At 36.3% G+C, this 19475-nt stretch overlaps 5 protein-coding genes across 7 annotated transcripts; 3 read left to right on the top strand and 2 right to left on the bottom strand.

Moving 5' to 3' along the window:
* Positions 1-101: 101 nt before the first annotated feature.
* Myo81F (unconventional myosin 81F) lies at positions 102-11236 on the top strand. 2 transcript variants are annotated; one of them, XM_047055062.2, is made up of 7 exons: positions 102-2948; positions 3022-4161; positions 4234-5468; positions 5603-9770; positions 9836-10339; positions 10406-10534; positions 10588-11236. In XM_047055062.2, the coding sequence occupies exons 1-7, from the start codon at positions 2814-2816 to the stop codon at positions 11050-11052; spliced, it is 7776 nt and encodes a 2591-aa protein (XP_046911018.2). In that variant the 5' UTR covers positions 102-2813; the 3' UTR covers positions 11053-11236. The 2 variants fall into 2 exon arrangements, with proteins under 2 accessions (XP_046911018.2, XP_046911017.2); XM_047055061.2 differs by having other exon boundaries at positions 103-2948; positions 5600-9770.
* A 31-nt stretch (positions 11237-11267) lies between these two features.
* Positions 11268-13018, top strand: LOC124491738 (uncharacterized). Its single transcript, XM_047054434.2, has one exon. It carries the CDS (start codon positions 11268-11270, stop codon positions 11823-11825), a length of 558 nt encoding a protein of 185 aa, XP_046910390.1. The 3' UTR covers positions 11826-13018.
* LOC124492229 (retinol dehydrogenase 14-like) lies at positions 11743-13263 on the bottom strand. The gene is made up of 2 exons (XM_047055068.2): positions 13080-13263; positions 11743-13017 (listed from the first exon to the last, which is right to left on the bottom strand). The coding sequence occupies exons 1-2, from the start codon at positions 13132-13134 to the stop codon at positions 12011-12013; spliced, it is 1062 nt and encodes a 353-aa protein (XP_046911024.2). The 5' UTR covers positions 13135-13263; the 3' UTR covers positions 11743-12010.
* A 54-nt stretch (positions 13264-13317) lies between these two features.
* On the top strand, positions 13318-16113 carry LOC124492231 (delta(3,5)-Delta(2,4)-dienoyl-CoA isomerase, mitochondrial). Of its 2 annotated transcripts, XM_047055070.2 has the most exons (4): positions 13318-13516; positions 13594-13806; positions 15040-15641; positions 15711-16113. In XM_047055070.2, the coding sequence occupies exons 1-4, from the start codon at positions 13318-13320 to the stop codon at positions 15975-15977; spliced, it is 1281 nt and encodes a 426-aa protein (XP_046911026.1). In that variant the 3' UTR covers positions 15978-16113. The 2 variants fall into 2 exon arrangements, with proteins under 2 accessions (XP_046911026.1, XP_046911025.1); XM_047055069.2 differs by lacking the exons at positions 13318-13516; positions 13594-13806 and adding an exon at positions 14626-14892 and having other exon boundaries at positions 14950-15641.
* On the bottom strand, positions 16016-19473 carry LOC124492227 (uncharacterized). The gene is made up of 2 exons (XM_047055065.2): positions 16715-19473; positions 16016-16650 (listed from the first exon to the last, which is right to left on the bottom strand). Exons 1-2 carry the CDS (start codon positions 19045-19047, stop codon positions 16110-16112), a joined length of 2874 nt encoding a protein of 957 aa, XP_046911021.2. The 5' UTR covers positions 19048-19473; the 3' UTR covers positions 16016-16109.
* Positions 19474-19475: the final 2 nt, after the last annotated feature.

Genomic DNA, 19475 nt, shown 5'->3' with positions numbered 1-19475 from the left:
TTTAGTTTCAAACATATATACATAATTTAAGATTAAAGTTTTCGATTCTATCGACCATAACTCGGTCATTTATACCCATTCTTATCGTTTCATGTATTGATGCATTGTTATGATTGGATTACATTTTGCTTCTTTTAACAATCAATTTTGGGTTTCATATATCCAAACTAAGTTTACTAAACAACAAAGCTGAATAAATCCAAACAGAATCTACGAACATACATAAATATGTAGGTTTGCCGCACCCCAAATCATATCAAACATAAACGATCCAGAAAATCTAAGACACGAATCCAGAATTCTAGTTATACTATCTGGTTAATTTTACAATGCGCATTCGCGATTTTATTCATGACCACATATCACTATGCGGTATATCACTTAGTTCATGATGCTGATGGGTTCTCTCTTTGGTATAGGGTACGGTATAGTAGGGTACCCTTATGCCGTTATGTTCATTTGCTTTGGTTCTGGTTCAACCAACTCGAACCTCTCTCTCTATTATCCTGAATGAATGAATGGTTTTTGATACTTCTGACCCATAACGCAATTGTGTCGCGCCCTTATTGTTCGATCCGTTTTGGATTCTATCCTGGTAGTAGTGGTGAAACATATTCTACAGAGTGTATGCTCAAGAATTGAAACGATGACGTCTGTTTGGGTTTTACATATACATATCTGTGTCTGGAACGAATCCAAACTGGAGTCCAACTTTTGATTATTTTATCTCATACATTAAATTTGATCATTAGCGACCAAAATTTTCATTTTTTTGAACTTTGATGTGTATGTGGAACATTAAACCCGGTGATGTTTTATTGTCGTTTTTTTTGCTTCGCTTTGGAATCAAAAATTCGGATTACGGTAACAAACTTGCAATTCATAAATCGTGAATCATTTTTATTAGATCGTGTTTTATATGTTGTGTTTGTGCAATTTAAGTGGATATTTTTCTTTTTGTTTTTGACGCGCCCAATTGGCCCATCGAATGCAATCCTCTCCCAAAATTGTACTTAGTAAATTCATTTTTATTCATTCGTACATATAAAATTGAGTGATTGGATTGATGCAATGAAAAATTATTATTTCGTTCAAGTGACTTGATAATGATCCACATCGTAATCATTTTTAACTGTGTAACTGTCCACAATGTGTATGCATCGATATAATAATTTTTTTTTTTGTTGTCTCTACGATTGTTTGGAACAATAATGTTTAATTTTTTTCCTGCAACCAACCGAAACTGAAAATTCAATGCTGCCCGTATGATCATCAATAATCATTCGTTGTGAGAATAATAGTCAATGCAAACGACATACTGTTTTGTTTTGTTGATGATCATCAAAAAAAGGCATGGTAACAATAAATCGTCTTATCAAGCTTCAACGTTAACTCTTCTTCATTCGATCATCAATGATTATCGATATTGTGTTTATGGGGTCGTATTTACAACCCGATTATGATCATATGGCACACAACATATAGCAAACAAACAAACAAAGCTCACTTTGGCTAGAATACATACACATAAACGCACAAATACATAGAAGCCTTGTACAATTCACATGGCTTCAAAGGTTTGAAACATAAGCACATGTGTGGTTGTAACACACACACACACACACAAATTGAAATTGCCTAATTTTTCATTTTTGAATTTTTCAATATTGTCATCATGGTGATCTTTATAATAAATCTCCACTTGTATAATTCAAATTTTACCATCTTATGAACATTGCCTATAGGCAAATGATAGAAGAAAACCTGTTCCTTTTTTGAATTGAAAAGTTGAACATCCACCTAACCAAACCAATGCCAACCAACCATTAAAGCTAAATTCAATGGTTGATATGTGAAACGATTACGAAATCATACACTGCTGTTGTTGCAATCAAGTTCGTCATCACTTGATCATTGCCATGATTAACCATCATTCGTAGTAGTTGATGGTGGTGATAATTTTTAAACTTGGCAACTAAATTTTCTTCAACATCGTTGATGTTTAATAAAAAAAAACATTGCAATTTTTTCATTCGTCGTCTGTTTTTTTTTCATTTAACTTGTGATTGAATAATCAATTCGAATATTGAATCAATAACCCATTCTTCATCGATTCCATCAATTGAATTGTATATATTTCTTTGTGTGGGTTAGTTTTTTTTAATGTGATTATCGCGCCGAATTGTTGTAGTTGACAATTTCAACATTAATAGTTGGCCGCATCCACCCTCAACATCACCATTATCATCACAATCATTAGATGATTCATTCGGGATTTCGAATAGAGGATGATGAAATTAATGAAGAAATCAGTATTGAATTCAAAGTCCCCTAAGCCATTATAATAAACCCGAAATAATGATATTATGATAACTTTGTCGCATAGATATCATCATGATTACGACTTCACTATGTCAAACACTAGCCTCAATTTATCATTCACTTAATATTTATAAATCGAGTTCAACGAAAAAAACACTTCCAATAATTGGCGGCTCGTTTTTCCGATTTCCGAAAAAAGGAGAAAACCGCAATAAACACAAAATATAAAATATCTCAAAGAAAAAATAATCTAGGAAAATGTATCCATTTTATTAGATTTGTGCTTATTCTTGTGTGCTGGTTTAATAATCAACATCTTTTCAAGTTTTCAAGAAACTCAACTCCCTCTAATCAATTCAAATCAAAATAATTAGTATCCAATGTTTTTTGGGTGATTTTTTTGTCAACATTCTCATTGTGATATAATTTATTCAATTCAACCTTTATCTTTCATCGAAAAGAGAACAAATTAGAATATTTTTTTTCTAAAAATGGTCTGCGAAAACGATGAACCAGTGGGTAATCGATCTATGGATGGCGTACCAGATTTGACGCTGATATCGAATATCGATGAGATTGGTATCAATGAAAATCTTCATGTTCGCTATAATCGTCAACAGATCTATGTAAGTTGAGACATCAGATTTTGTTTGCTTTCGTGTTTCTGATTTTGTTTTTTAACTTGAAAAATGATAATAGACTTATGCTGGATCAATATTGATTGCTGTAAATCCGTATGAAGAGCTTGACATATATGAATCCGAATGGCAACAGATGTATTGTGGAAAACGTTTGGGCGATCTTGAACCACATGTTTTTGCCATTGCTGAATCATCGTACAGACACCTGTGTTCTGATGATGCCGATCAATCGATTGTGATTAGCGGAGAATCTGGAGCCGGCAAAACAGAATCAACAAAATTCATACTACAGTATCTTTGTTCGGTCACATCTAGTCAATCATCGTGGGTTGAACATCAGATTCTTGAAGCCAATACTATACTCGAAGCATTTGGAAATGCTAAAACAGCCCGCAATGATAATAGTTCTCGGTTCGGGAAATTCATTCAAGTTTGCTTTGATGAACGAGGCCAAATCGGTGGTTGTGTTGTACGTGATTACCTTCTCGAACGATCTCGGATAGCATTACAATCGGCTGCCGAACGTAATTATCATGTGTTCTATCAGCTCGTATCGGCTGCACGACGTGATCAAGAGCTAGCCAAACAATTGCAATTAGATGATCCTGCCATAGAATTTGTATATCTGAATCAATCAGGCTGTACAAGTATCGAAGGCGTTGATGATGCTGCCAATTTCGATTCTCTACGATTGGCTATGTCCGTACTTAGAGTACCCGAAACAATGTCCGATGGTCTTTTCGCTGCTTTATCAGCCATATTGTGGTTAGGAAATCTGGAATTTGAAGAACAAGCCGAAACGGAACGATGTAGGCTAACCGAAAATGATGAACTGGTCATATCGACAGTGGCCACGTTACTCGGTGTCGATGCTTATCGATTAACGTTGATTACTCTACGACGACAGATTAGTGTTCGAGGTACGGTCACGGATATACCGTTAAGTTTACGTGAGGCAAGAGAAAATCGCCATGCGATGGCCATGGCCATTTATTCACGTACGTTTGCATGGCTCGTTCGACATATTAATGCCTGTACATTACCGGATCAATGTGCAAAGCGATTCATTGGCGTGCTCGACATTTTTGGCTTTGAAAATTTCCAGTACAATAGCTTTGAACAATTATGCATAAATTATGCGAATGAAAAATTGCAACGATTCTTCAATCATTATGTGTTTGCCTTGGAACAACAAATCGTAAGTGAGAATCGTATTCACCATTAAACTTTGCATACAATTTTCTAATTTCACTTTATTCGAATTCTATAGTATCACGATGAAGGTATCAGTTTTGAACATATCAATTTCACTGATAATACTCCCTGTGTGGAACTATTGGAAAAGCCGCCCAAATGTGTGCTACGGTTATTGTCTGAAGAATGTAAAATTCCACGAGGTACAGATTCATCTTTTGTCCAAAAATTACATTCAGAATTTCATCAAAATCATCAATACTATGTCCGTGGTGATGATCGTCGCCATTGGAATGCTCAATTCGGCATTAAACATTATGCCGGTGATGTAATGTATCAAGTAGCTGATTTTCTAGCCAAAAACAAAGATGCTCAACAAGATCAATTTTTTGAAATAATGCTCGATTCGAACAATGATTTTATCAAGTCAATCGCTACCTTACAAGATACGACCGAATCAATCTATGGTACCATTGGTCGTGCTCAAGATGGTAAAGGGTCAAAAGGAAGGCCATTAGTGGCAGATGCCTTTCGACAACAACTATCCGCGTTGGTTGATCTTTTATCCGCTACCTGCCCGTGGTATGTTCGTTGTATCAAGCCAAATCTGACGAAATCTTCACGAGCATATGATGTTGCACAAGTCCATACTCAACTACGATATCTTGGCATGTTGGACATTATTCGCATCAGGCGTGAAGGATTTCCTGCACATTATAAATTCGATGTATTTATTGCAAGATTCAGATGTCTACTACTAGTCAAATCATCTCATCATCATCATCATCACCAGAGTCATCATGTTCCTCATCTGAAACCCAATTCAGCATCGACTCGTGAACTATTGAATCGAATTCGTATCGAACCAATACAATGGCAAATTGGTCATTCGAAAGTATTCCTTAAAGCCGGTGCAGCCGATGAATTGGAAGAACGACGAACATTGCTTCGTGAACGAATGGTCATTAGAATACAATCGGCATGGCGACGATTAATATGTATGCGACTTTATCGTTGTCAACGTTCAAGTGCAATTATAATTCAACGAGCATTTCGAGCGATGAGAACACGTTTACTATATCAAAGACAACGTCGTGCAGCGATCACCATACAGGCATTTGTACGTGGAATGTTTGCCCGTGAGGTTGCCCGTGCATTATGTCATATGAGAGCAATTGAAGCCGCGGAAAAACTTCAACGAGAACGGATGGAAAGACAACAATCGTCTGAAGAAAACGATGGAACGGATCAACAACAGGAACAAGATCGAATGGCAGTTGAACAGATTAACGGACATTTCTTAGGAAAACGGTAAGACACACACACAGACACATGAAAACGAGTTTCAAAACAAAAAATGAAACTTGATAACATTTCTCTTTATTTTTATTATATTTTCATTTCGATTTAATTTCATTTTCATTCTGACCTGAAATACATAGTAGATCATCTACACCAGACGAACTGGATGAATTAGAGCGTCAACTACGGGCCGACGTCGAACGATTATATTGTCGTAATAATAATAATAATAATAATAATAGCAATTATGAAGAGATTTTAGTCGAAGAAACGGAACAAGTAAATAATACGTGTGATACCAACAATAATCAAGTGGATAATCATACTGATGATGAATTGCATTTGAAATCATTGAAAGAATCATCGGTGGATGAGGATTCGGCTTTAGAATCAATGTCATCATTGCCACCACCACCACCAATGCCATTAATTGGTCAGAAAATTGGTAATCAACCGAATCGATCAATTAGTGACCAGTTTGATCAGTTGATACAAAAAACGGAATTGGCTGTTGATTCATTGGATAAAATACAAAAAATGAATCCCCCAAAACCGAAACCAAAACCAAATATGTCAGCATATCATCATCATCAACAACAACAACAGCAGCACCAGTCATCGTTGGCTGAAAAATTGAAAGCCATATTAATCGTCGATGAAACACAGCAACAACAATCCGATGATCAACAGCAAGGAAAGATGCACCATCATCAACCATCCCCATCAATTTGTTCGGTAGATTCTGCCGTATCCGATTCTCCTGCCACATCAACATCGGATACATTGATGATGGTAGCTAATAATGATCAAATTGTTCATAGTAACGGTGTTGATGGTGGTATCTCTCAATCAAATGATGATCGATCATCTACTGCATCGAGTTCAATTCTTGATAATCGTGGATCGATATCATCATCCGAACATACCGGAACGAATACATCTCAACGCGATGATGTTATGAGTGTTATGAGTGATGGTGCTGCTACATCTAATAGTACATCGGATTTTGAAAATTCATCTCCACTTCCTGGCTCTGCTACATTCCATCAACAGCAACAGGTTCATGTTCCATTAACAATTGCAACGGCAGTACCAGCACCCACAATGGTTCCAATGGCCACAGCTGCAGCCATTGCACAGGTACATCATCAGCAAATATATACACAACAACAACAGAAAAAGTTGATTCAACCCCAAGTATTGAGCCAACAGCAGCAGCCCATCTATAATGGTCAAAATCAAATGACAATGATTCCGGTGACAACGACCACGATTGCAGCCCAACCTAATCAACAGCTACATCAATTAACACCGCAACAAATACAAGCAATTACAAATTCTAAATTCATCACAAAACAGATTGTCCATCAACAACAACGATCACAAATGCCAATGACCACCAATGGTGCTGTATCATCATTGAATGGCGAACCACCAACAGAATGGGAAAAAGATTTTGAATTATCTGAATATGCAAGCAAACATTTGAATCGCCATAAACGTGATGATTATTCGGGTGCATTATCTGGATCTAGTGGTCAGATCGTAAGAACATTGAATCGAAACAAACGGAAAGGTCTTGATGTAAATAGTGCCGAACTTTTTCTCACACCAATCGAAATGATCACATGGACATCAAGTTCAACCATACCAACTGCACACGTACATCTAGCCATTCCGCAAAATATAAATCTAGCCTGTTCAATATTCAAAGAATTGAATAAATATCTAGCAGGTGAGAAAAAACTTGAGACAGAAATTCGCTTTATTCAATCAATGATTGGCCATGGTATTGAACGTGAAGAATTGCGTGATGAAATATTCATTCAATTAGTACGACAATCGAATGATAATCCATCTAAAGAACAAACGATTAGATGTTGGTCATTGCTTGCCTTGGCCACGGCTGCATTCATGCCTAATAAACAATTATCTCGCTATTTGTTGACTTATCTACGGCGGCATCTGCGAGCAAATAATACATCAATAGCTTGTTATGCACAATTCTGTTTGGACAATTTACATGTTGGCCGATTGTCTGCTCGACGATTTCCACCATCGATTGCAGAAGTAAAAGCCGTTACCGCACTTCGGTCCTTGGTATGTCGATTTCATTTGTTGGATGGCCGAACCAAAGCCCTTGATCTCCATCCGGCCGATACAGCTTCTGATGCTGTTCTTTCATTGGCCGCCAAACTTGGTCTTCGTAATATTGATGGTTGGGCATTATTCGAAGTGGCGCCCGAAGGTGAACGTGTATTACGAAGCCATGATTATGTGGCTGATGTATTGACTTTATGGGAATTACGGGCCCGTTCTGAAAGCAAATCAACTTCATCATCCTCTTCTGCTTCGTCAAATCATCATCAATCGACCACCATACCGAATTCACCATCAGTTGATTCGATTGCTACTAATTGTCGATTCGTATTTAAAAAACGTTTATTCCGTAATGCGAATGAAATTCCACGCGATACAGTCGAAGTAAGCTTATTGTATGCACAAGCTGTACATAGCGTCGTCCGATTGGATGAATTTCCTGTCAGCGAACGTATTGCTCTACAATTGGCCGGTCTTCAAGCTCAAGTGTTGATGGGAGATTTTGTTGAAGGTCGTATTCGAAGCTATGAAGATGTTGAAAACTATATAAGTGCTCGGGTACGTCGTGCAGCTGGCCATAGCTCAATGGAATGGGCTGTGAAAATTGCTGATGCTCATCGTCTACATGGCTATGGAAAGAGTTCATTAGTAGCTAAAGTCTGGTATCTTTCATTGGTTATGCAATATCCATTATACGGTGCTGCATTATTTCCCGTTCAATATAAAGGTGTATTGGCTATATTCGGTAATATGCCACTATTATTGGGCGTTCATTCTGCCGCCATATTAGTAGTTGCAGCGGCAGATAAACGTGTCCTTGCCACCTATCGATATTCAGATATTGAAACATTGACCATATATCCGACAGAATCATTACTTACGCTGAAAATGTTCAAGGAAACACCCGATGGTTCAAATAAATGTTTAACATTTGAAACATTACAAAAAGAAGAGATTGCATCATTAGTTGCCGCCTATTCACCACAACATGCAGCCGGATTTACTTTCGGCATGGCCAATGCTATGGTTGATGTATTGAGCACACCAGTTGCTAATCAACGACCCCGTCGACTACTTAAAATGACACTCGAAGATCGCCTCCGATTGCATACCGAAGTGATCAATTGCCGACGGGCACTAGTCACGGCAAACATCATGCGAAAACCAGCAGCAGAACATCAAACTAAGTGGCGTACTACTTTACGGCGACTAGGTCGCAGTAGTAAATCAAATTCAAAAAACAATCAAATTAATTTGGATGACGATGACTATAGTCATGATGAAATATTACGGAATTATCCCAGACCATTCTGGGCATATATTAAAGAACCACTTGTCTCGAGCTTATTAGTCATTTCAGATCCAGATCTAGAAGCAGCTGCTGTTACAATGTTCGAACAAATACTTTCTTATTCAGGCTTACGAAATGATGCAAGCCAATCGGATAATTCTTCTACTACGACAAATGGATCATCATCATCGAATGAAGTTGAATGGTGTATGCGTGCTACACAATCTGAACAAAATCAAATCCGACAAGCACAAGCAATTCTGGAAAAGTGTCTTGGTGGTGATGCTGATATACTACGTAATGAATTTTTTCTACAGTTGATCCGTCAGACCACCGATCATCCAATACCGAATTCTCGTGTAAATATTAAACATTGGCAATTGTTGGCACTCGCTTGTTCGCTCACACAGCCATCCGATCGTCGAGTATTGGCCTATTTGCATGCTCATCTGCGTCGCTGTGCCTTGGATCAAATTACACGTGAAGGTCAATATGCTCAATTCGCATTACGAAATCTTCAAGGAACATTGGAAACACGTGGTCGTCGATTGGCGCCTTCACGTCCTGAAATTGCTGCCACAATTCAATGTCGCCGTGTGTATGCCCGTGTACATTTTCTTGATGGTCATTTTCAAGCCGTTGAATTTGATGCTTGTGCTGTCATTGCCGAAGTTTTGGAACAAATTCAGCTAAAAATCGAACTACGAACACATGCACCTGGTTATGCATTGTATCAAGTGCTGGGACAAAACGGTGCTGAACAAGCATTACAACCAGAAGATAAGGTGGGAGACGCCATTGCATTTTGGGAACGATGGCATGATGAACATCTGGGTCAAGTTCAAAATGGTTCCACTGCTGCTGCCGGTGTCGTTCGTAATGGGGGAACTCAAGAACCGATTCATTATTTTATCTTCAAGGTATGTACTTAATAGAATTGATCATTGTGTCTCATTGTAAATTTAACCATCAATTTTTTTTACAGAAACATCTACAAATCGATAATTATGTCGATTTTAATGATCCTGTTGAACGAGAATTATTATATCATCAAACATTGCACAATGTTCGCAACGATCGTTTTCCATTGACCGATCAAGAAGCCATACTATTAGTTGCTATTCGAGCTCAATTAGAATTTGGTGATAGCCATTCAAACAACATGATGGTCAACAATTCATTATCAACGATGATCGAAGCAAACAGTGGTGGTTTGGATGATATGTCCTATAACCAATTAATCGGTAAAACATTGCCAGAACGACTAGCCTGCCGCATATTGGTAAAAGATGTGCGAACACAACATCAAATTCAAAGTGGAATGGATCAACAACAAGCCAAAGCAGCATTCTTTAATCTTATTCAATCGTGGCCATTACATCGAGCCACCGTATTTGAAGTGTTACAGACATATACTAGTTCTTGGCCAAAAACACTATGGCTTGCCATTGATCAAAGTGGTATGCATCTACTGCAGCCTAGAACTAGGGTAAGCATATTTAATACAATACATTATACCAATAATTATTAATAACCAATTATTTTTCCAAAATAGAATGTTCTCTGCAGTTGTGAATATCGGAATTTGGTCGATTATACTGCAACATCGAATTCATTAATGATTGTGGCCAATGTGGCCACAGCAATAACCAAAACAATTAAATACATGTTTATTACTCACCAGGTTTGTATTTTCAATGTCCACAACGATTCAATTCATTTTAATAAAACTTTTAGGCATTACAAATATCACAATTATTGCGAGACTATACATCAGCAGTAATGAATGCTAATTCGAATCGTATGGCAGTCAATGGCGGCGGCGGCCCATTGAATCGAAACGGATCATTAGTAATGTCATCCCAGACATCATCAATATCGAACGCTTCGAATACGACCGGTAGCACTGGGCGTAGAAAATCAGTTGAATTTGATCTAGCATTACGAAACATGTCAGCAGCAGATAAGAATCATCCGAAAAGTGTTGCTTTTAGTGCAGCATTGAATCCCATACCCCAACCTCGTCGATCATTGATGGCTCAACAACAACAAGCAACCTATGATACTCAGATGTATATTCAACAACAACAGCAACAACAATTGTACCAGAACCAACAACAAATCCAATACCAAATGTTACAGCAACAACAACGAAAGCCCAGACCATTGATTCGACATGCAAACGATAGCGATCATGTTTAAGTCATGTTCCGGGCAAGTGCCAAAAAATATGGAATTCTTTTTTTGTACAAATTTTCAATTAAAAACCTAAACCTAGTTGATGATTTTCGATATAAATAATAAATTGATAAATATTTATTCATGAATTAATTGAATTGCAATTTGTTTTTTATTTGATTAAAATTACCAAAACTTTTATTTATAATTTCGAATTATTATTTTTTCTAACATTTATGATGCCTGTAAAAGTTGTTAAAAGTGATCAACCAACAGTGCTAATTGCACCTTCGGATTATGAGCATATTTTCAAAGGTGATCCAGATACGAATCGTACAGCACAAAAAATAAATGAAGAGGTGAGTAAAGCAAAAAAGGTATCATCCGATCAACCAACGATTATGATCGCACCGTCAGATTATGAACACATTTTTAAAGGAACACCCGTCACAACCGAAAGTAAAACAGCTCAACTTCGAAAGATTGCCTCCGAAACTCCAACAATATTGATTGCACCATCGGATTTTCAACATATCTATTGTGACCCTACCTTGAAAAAAGAGGATAAAACAAAAAAGAACATACGACCGGATGATTCCAAAAAAAGAGAAAGTCAACAACGGATACGACGTCAACAAGAACGTCCAAAAACATCTAATCAGCGACAACAACGGGAGCATTATACTCAACAGCAAGAAATACTTCCACAATCTATTATTCAAATAATCGATAAATTTATTTCAAAACAGAAAAGGTCGTACACAATACAGAAACCAAAATCGTATCGACATCAATAAATTAAATTTTGATTAAATTTTGAAATAGTGTTTACTGAAAATAATAGATGGTGTCAGGGTTCTACTTTTTAATAAATCAAATATTTTTCGGAGACTTTTTTTGGGAAAAATTGACATTCACTTTCATTTTCATTGATTATGAATGCTTTCAATACGACCATTCAAAAGAGAAGAGACAGCATTTTTCATCCTGAAAATGGTTCAATCGATTTCATTGTAATTTCAAACAAATGATGTGAATTTGAAACAAACGATGGTGGTCCTTTTTGGAAGAAAAGTTCATCTTCTTTACAATGATGATATAGTACATCAGAACGAAGATGAGGAATCATCGAACAGCCAATTATAGTTTGTGCGCCTTGTTTGGATGATTTGACAATCATAAAAAACAACGGAGCAAACAAACTCATCCAAATGAGACTAGAACGGCTACTGTATCGATGTAAACGAGTATAACAGAAACCCGGACTAGCCAAACAGATTTCTACATTTTTGATCAAGTTTTTACGTGTTGATAATGAACGCATAAAATGTAAGTTTGCCAATTTAGTTGATGCATAAATTTCACGTCCACGTTTGTTCATTATGGTCTTCAGTTGTTGTTCATTAGTAATTCTCGATAAAAACTCTTGTTGAATTGTTCCACGATTGGTCAGTGTCGATGTGACCGTAATGATTCGCGGTGGTGGTGGTGGTGATTTTTTCATTGCATGATCGCCGATTCTTGGCTGTTGTAGTTTTGGTAACAAGAGATGAGTTAGCAAAGCTGGAGCCAGATGATTAACTTGCATATTTGTTTCAAAATGATCATCTGTTAGGCCGACTGGAGCACCAAATACGGCTGCATTGCTTATTAGAATGTCTAATCTTGGCTCATTGCTAATGATATCTTGTGAAAAGCGTTTCACCGAATCCATAGAGGTAAGATCCAAATGTTTGTATACCAATTGCCCATCAGCAAATGGATATAGTCTCTGGAATTCCTGTATCACCTGTTCGGTTTGTGATCGATTTCGGTTGGCCATAATAACACGAGCACCATGTCTATACAATTCGCGGGCCGTTTCTTTACCGATTCCCGTATTACAACCAGTAATAACTATGGTCAAATTTTTAATCGATTTTCTTCCATAGCGTTTTAGCATTTGTTCGTAATTACCCCAACAATAATAGACATTGTATAGGCGGACTCCTTTATTATGTAAAAACAAAACAAAAACAATCAGATATTCGGAATGTGAAAAACTTTCTTACCGATTATCACAGAAGTCAAAGAAACGAATCCGGCTGTTAAAATAAAAGATAGCATTTTTATAATTCGATCAAAAAAAAAAAAAAAAAATTTAAACTGGATCTTATGATCCGCAGCTAATAGAGTATCGTGTTTATGGACAGCATCATTTTAGCTACTGTTAAACACGTGATTATGTTTTGGTCTGAATAAATTGCTTTAAAATAATTTGTAAAGTTACCACTTTTTTCAACGATTAATATGTCTGTCAAATATCTGTTTAGCAATCGGCAAAAGTCAATTATTACTCCTTTATTTCAGTCAATCATACGATCATGTTATGTCTATCCCACTGACACAAGTGAAGGAAATTTTGAGAAAAAACACTTTGCCAATCGAATGAAGAATGAACCGATTTCACAGAAACGTGCTCGTTTACTTTATCAAAGCCGAAAGAGAGGTAATGTAAAACAATGAGATCTTGATTATATTGTCTGTTGTTTAATGATTATTTGACAAATGATTAATGCTGTTTAGGTATGCTTGAAAACGATTTATTGTTGTCTACATTTGCCAAAAAATATCTCGATTCAATGTCTCATGAAGAATTGGAACTGTACGATTGCTTAATCAATACCGTTTCTAATGATTGGGATCTATACTATTGGGCAATAGGTTCAAAAGAAATTCCTGAAGAATATCGAAATCCAATCATGGAAAAATTCAGTGAACATGTCAGAAATACGAATCGTGAAAAACGCCTAAGGCAACCCGATCTTTGATTAATATTTATTTTACCACTGTATTTTTCTATTCCCTCATTTGTTGTGTGCTTTGTTTTCGATGGAAAAAATTTTAATTTTTTTTTAAACGATAAATAAATTATATACGTAGCCATAGATTCAATTCATGGACTTTGCATTACATGTGGGGGTATCAAGAAGAAGCGACAATAAAAAAATGATCAAATGAAATGATTATCAACAAATCGATGATTTGATAAAAAAAATATGTCAGCAAACATCCATTCATATGTTTGTATACAAATCTGTATGTGGTTATTGTTGTTACACTATATTAATCCAAAATATACATCTTGTGATGATCATCATTTCATTCAATAACCTTGATTTTTTGTCTCGTTTGTTGCAAACAACTGGTTTGTTAATAATAAGTTTGCATGCCTATCCCTTTCATCATCAGCCTTTAAAAAGGTACAAGCCAGATAAAAGAGGACTTTTTCCATTTTTTTTCCTTTAATAATTATATGCGGAAGATTTATAATACATTGAGATTATAACTATCAAATCGATGTTATTGGAAATAATGTGAATAAGATGATCTTTGCCCTATTCACATTACAATCATCATGATCGATGTCTAAAGTCCAAAACTTTAGACCAATGATTGATTAATTTAATTTTGCTGCAATTTGTTATTTTTTTTATATTATTATATAGATTTAAATTGGAAAAACATTGAAAAACAGACAGAAATTAATGGGTAATCCAATGTATTACGATAAAATGACATCATGAAGTAGAAGCATGTATTTAAACAGTTCATAAATCACATTTAGGCATCATATCATACAAGTACATCAATAACGTGATAATTATGTGCTCTCAATGTTTGGGTACACAATAAATACGATTCAATCACACTGTTCATTGAGAATTTGACTAGCTCATTTTGTGAATGTGTATCTTTCACTCACCAACTCGATTGTAAATTGAATGAAAATCAGATCCTAACTTCTTTTTGTACTTGACAAAAAATCGTTTCAAAAAGTATTCATCATAATGACATCTAAAAGAATATTTTCAACTCTAATCGGTAGGTCATATGTTTGTTATAGGATGAATAAAAGTTGTTTTCCAAAATATCTTTCAGGTAATGTCATTTTGCAGAATTCTCGAATAGCCAAAGATTTTCGAAGCATCAGGCCAAGTTTGTTGATAAAAATACGAAATTATTCATCGGCTGCTTATACAAGTCGTTATGCCGATTATGAACATATACAAGTGACTGCACCACATGATCATATATTGCATGTTGAACTTAATCGACCGGACAGACGTAATGCCATCAATCGGGATATGTTTCGTGAGATATCTGAATGTTTCTCTGATATTGCCGCTGATCAACAATGTCGTGCAGTAGTCATTTCTGGTACTGGTAAAATGTTCTGTTCTGGTATCGATTATATTGACATGGTGGAACAGATGACATCAATGAATTCCGGAAGTGATGCTGGTGGTCGTGAAGATGTTGCTGCACGTGCAAAATACATTCGTAAGACAATCATTTTGCTACAAAATTCATTCAACAGTATCGTCAAGTGCCCAAAACCGGTGATTGCAGCTATCCATTCTGGCTGTATTGGAGCCGGTGTCGATTTGATTAGCGCAACGGATATTCGATATGGATCAAAAGATGCTTATTTCTCCATACGTGAAGTTGCAGTCGGTTTAGCTGCTGATCTTGGCACATTACAACGTATGCCAAAATTGGTTGGTAACGATAGTGTTATGCGTGAATTGGCCTACACTGCCCGAGATATGCAAGCCGATGAAGCCAAAGAGGTAAGCAGTTTTTACTTTAAATATTTCTGCAACCTTTGATTTAATTTTTTCCAATTTAAAATTTAATAGATTGGTCTATTGGGCAAAGTTTTCAATGATTCGAATAGCTGCATACAGGGCGCCATTGATTTAGCTCGTACCATTGCATCACGATCACCTGTTGCTGTGCAAGGTACGAAAGTTTCATTGAATTATTCTCGTGATCATTCAGAAAAGGATGGCCTAGAATTCATGCAAATATGGAACATGTGTATGCTTCAATCGGAAGATTTCATTATTGCTAGTTCATCACAAGTATCTAAATCTGATGAACCACCACCGTTTGCCGATTTCTAAATCGTTAAATAAAAAGTGAATGAAAAAAATCCTATTCCTTTATTATAAAATCAATTTTATCATCTTGTGATTTGTTGTTGTTGTATTGTAAAAATTAAAATAAATCAATTCTCATATGTAGAGAACAAAAATTTAAGTTTCCAACGCAATCACTTTGATAAATCCTTCATTGTTTGAATGACTATTTACAAAAACGGCAGCCGATTTGTTATTCGTATTACAATAACGTGAACTTGAGAATACTGTTATCAATAAGCCAGAATGACGAAATCGATACCCATCGGTTTCAAGTTCATGGGCGCGAATTATGTGTGATAGATTGTTAGCTTTCAAAAAGTTACGCGATGCTTTCTCTGCAAAATAATATCCGGTCGATCGACGAAGATTGTCTACAAATCCACTATCAGTCGATTGATTTTTAAATTGACAAACTTGGTTGAACTCCTCGTCAGTAACCGGGTCGGACCATAGGATTTCCCAAGCCACTTTCGATTGGATTTCTGGTTCAGGTAACGGTAATGGTATTTTGTACAAATCTTCTATTTTTGATACCGAATATGGAATACCGCCATGTGCACAAAATATTGATTCATCAATAATACCAACCAATGGTAGATGATCGAATGCCTGGTTGAATTCTTCCAGTACACGTTGTCCGTTTTGATAGAGGTATCTGATTATTCCAAAAAAAAAATTAATAAGAAACAATCCATATTAATCATAACGCGTTTACTCACTTGACCATACATTCACGTGCAAATGTGAAATTTCGCTGTATGGAACGAATTTCGTGATTACCGCGTAGTAAAAAAAATTTGGTTGGTGCAAGAATTTTCATGGCAAACAAATAGCTAATGACTTCGATGCTATAATCACCACGATCAACGTAATCACCAAGGAACAATATGTTTGGTGCATTAGCAGTAGGTGCTAATGGCCATAATTGCCTTTCATATGTGAGAAGATCGTTGATATTACCATGTAGATCGCCAAGAACGATACATGGTGAATTCACTTTGACAACACGCGGTTCGATCAACAAAATTTCCGTTACTTCTTTACACAACTGTATGATCAGATCCACCGTTAGCTTGTTGATGACGTATTGTGCCACTTCTGTTTTTCGTTCATGAGGCAACTTGTTGAAATCAACCATTCGCCTTATAATCGACAGCACTTGATTTGCTGCAGAGTTTTCATTGAATACAACTTCTGTTGAATGTTTGACACGAATTTCGTTGGTTTTCTTTTTAAATTGAAGTTCTACATCGATTTCACCACAATTCATTTGGACCAGGGGTCTTGATTCTTCAATGCGACCTTGATTACTAAGTTTGACAGCATTATATGCCAATGAATACGATTTTGGACGACATTTTGGACAAGTGCCCAACAATTTAGGAGCAAAAGGTTTGCCATTTTTATTGAAAATATATTCGTACAAGTGTCTGGAATGTATCGTTTCGATTACGGGACGATTTGCCCTGAATAATTGCCCGATTCCAGCTAGCCGACTACTAGTTGCTTCTCGAATAAAATTCTGGTAAGTGATACGTTTCTTATCATCCATCAGATTTAATTGAGACAAACGTGTCTGACAATCTTTTTGTACCGCTGCTGGATCGGTTGACATCATTGATGCATCACGTATATCGTAAACGATTCGTTTGAAATCCTCTTCATCTAGAAAGTTGTCCGAATTCCGATCATAGTAACGGAATATATAGCCACAACGTAATTGAGAATTGTTTGACGAATCAAGTGCTGCCAATCCCAATAAAAATTCATTGAAGAACATGAAATTGCGATTACGCCAAGAGGGTGACATTGCTCGATATACTGATCGAATAATATTTTCATCATTGGGCAGAAAATCCATCTTGTTGATATACTCGGTGAACGCACAATAGGTCATATTGGCTGATGGATAACAGTGTTGCACATATTCACAATACACTTTAATCACATCTTTTTCGTTGAATTTAGCATCGCACAACATAATCATTGTTTGATTGGCAGTTGTCGGTCTGTTTGGAGCTGAAACGGCCGACGTATTGGTCGTATATTTCAACACTTCTGAGGATGTGAATTCTGATATGTTTGGAAATTTTGCCGATGGTATTTTGTTCAAATGGAGTTCGTTGAGAACGCTAGCTGTCATTTGAATCTCATTGCCCCAAAATGTGTCAGAGATTTTCTTTGAACCCATGACTTCTGCTAAGGACAACCATCGAATACTGGCATTATCTTTGCAACATGTGAATTTTGAATCTGAACCATTCCATTGGGCAAGGAAAATATAGCGAGAAACAAATTGTCCATCCGGTATTTGAGCTCGATGTATATTGTACAGTTGAAAGTTGGTCAAAAATTTTGCCGATGAATCTTTTGGTTTAGCTGCTTTGTTGCTATCTTTGGATGTCGGAGTAGGCTTTGTTTCGTTCAAGAAATATTCGATAATCATATCAATTGTTTTAGAATATTTTTCATCTTCATTAGCATAGGCAAAAGGTAACCAGTAACCAGAATGATTTTTTAATTTTTGAACTGGCATTCGACCATGAGAACAACGTATTGCATAAGCGCAAACTGTGCGTAGAATAGTTTGATATAAATCGGGACCATCACGTATGACCAACGATTGGGGATTTGTAGCGTCCAAATCGGTCGGTACTTCGAAACCTAAGCTCATTTCGCTTCCAATGGAATCAAGCCTGTCGGTAACATTCTGCGCAAGCAGTGATCGTTGATTCGTATTTGTTTTAGATTCAAAATCGATCTTTGATGGTATTTCCTCTTTCCAAGACATTAATCCACAGCTCAACACTTCGCTTGGTTGAGAAGCTGGCATTGTAGATTTCGCATCATTACCATCTACCATGAGAAATGATGAATCGTGTTTGGTAGCAGTAAAAAAAGTCGATTTATCCGCATCAATTTCGATTGTACTTTTAGGCGAAGATATTTTAGATACATTTGAGGTTTTAGAAATTCCTGTCACTTCATCTCGGTTATCTTGGTTTTGGTTTTGGTCTTCACCACGGTCGACATCTTTGTTGTTGGTATCCATTTATTTCGACAGTCAAAAAAAAGTAAAAACGAACAATTTTAAGAATAAATCGATCCACATTTCTTTTATAAATTCATGAAAAAATTATTTAATTGTTGTTGAATAACATAACATTGGAAAACAAATTAATAATTTGTTTTTTTGTTCGATAATTAAATTCTTATTCCGGTGGATAAGAACAAAAATTATTCTAAAGATAGAATCGATAACATCGTAAAAAGTCGTTCATCATCGAATACATTGTATATGTACGCGGTATTTTTTTGGCTGTTGTGATTGTGTGTGTGTGTGTGCTCTCAAATTTCACTGTCTCGTTGTTGGCTGTGTATAGCTTTCGCCATGACTGAATACAAATGTGAATCTTTTTTGGCCTATATGCATGGTCTCATTATTTTTGTTTATTTAGTCCAAACAAGTATCGAAATTAT

Source organism: Dermatophagoides farinae, chromosome 1 (assembly GCF_024713945.1).
Source record: "Dermatophagoides farinae isolate YC_2012a chromosome 1, ASM2471394v1, whole genome shotgun sequence".
Lineage (NCBI taxonomy): Eukaryota > Metazoa > Arthropoda > Arachnida > Sarcoptiformes > Pyroglyphidae > Dermatophagoides > Dermatophagoides farinae.
The sequence above is the reverse complement of the archived record's forward strand: the minus strand, read 5'-3'. Positions and strand labels throughout refer to the sequence as shown.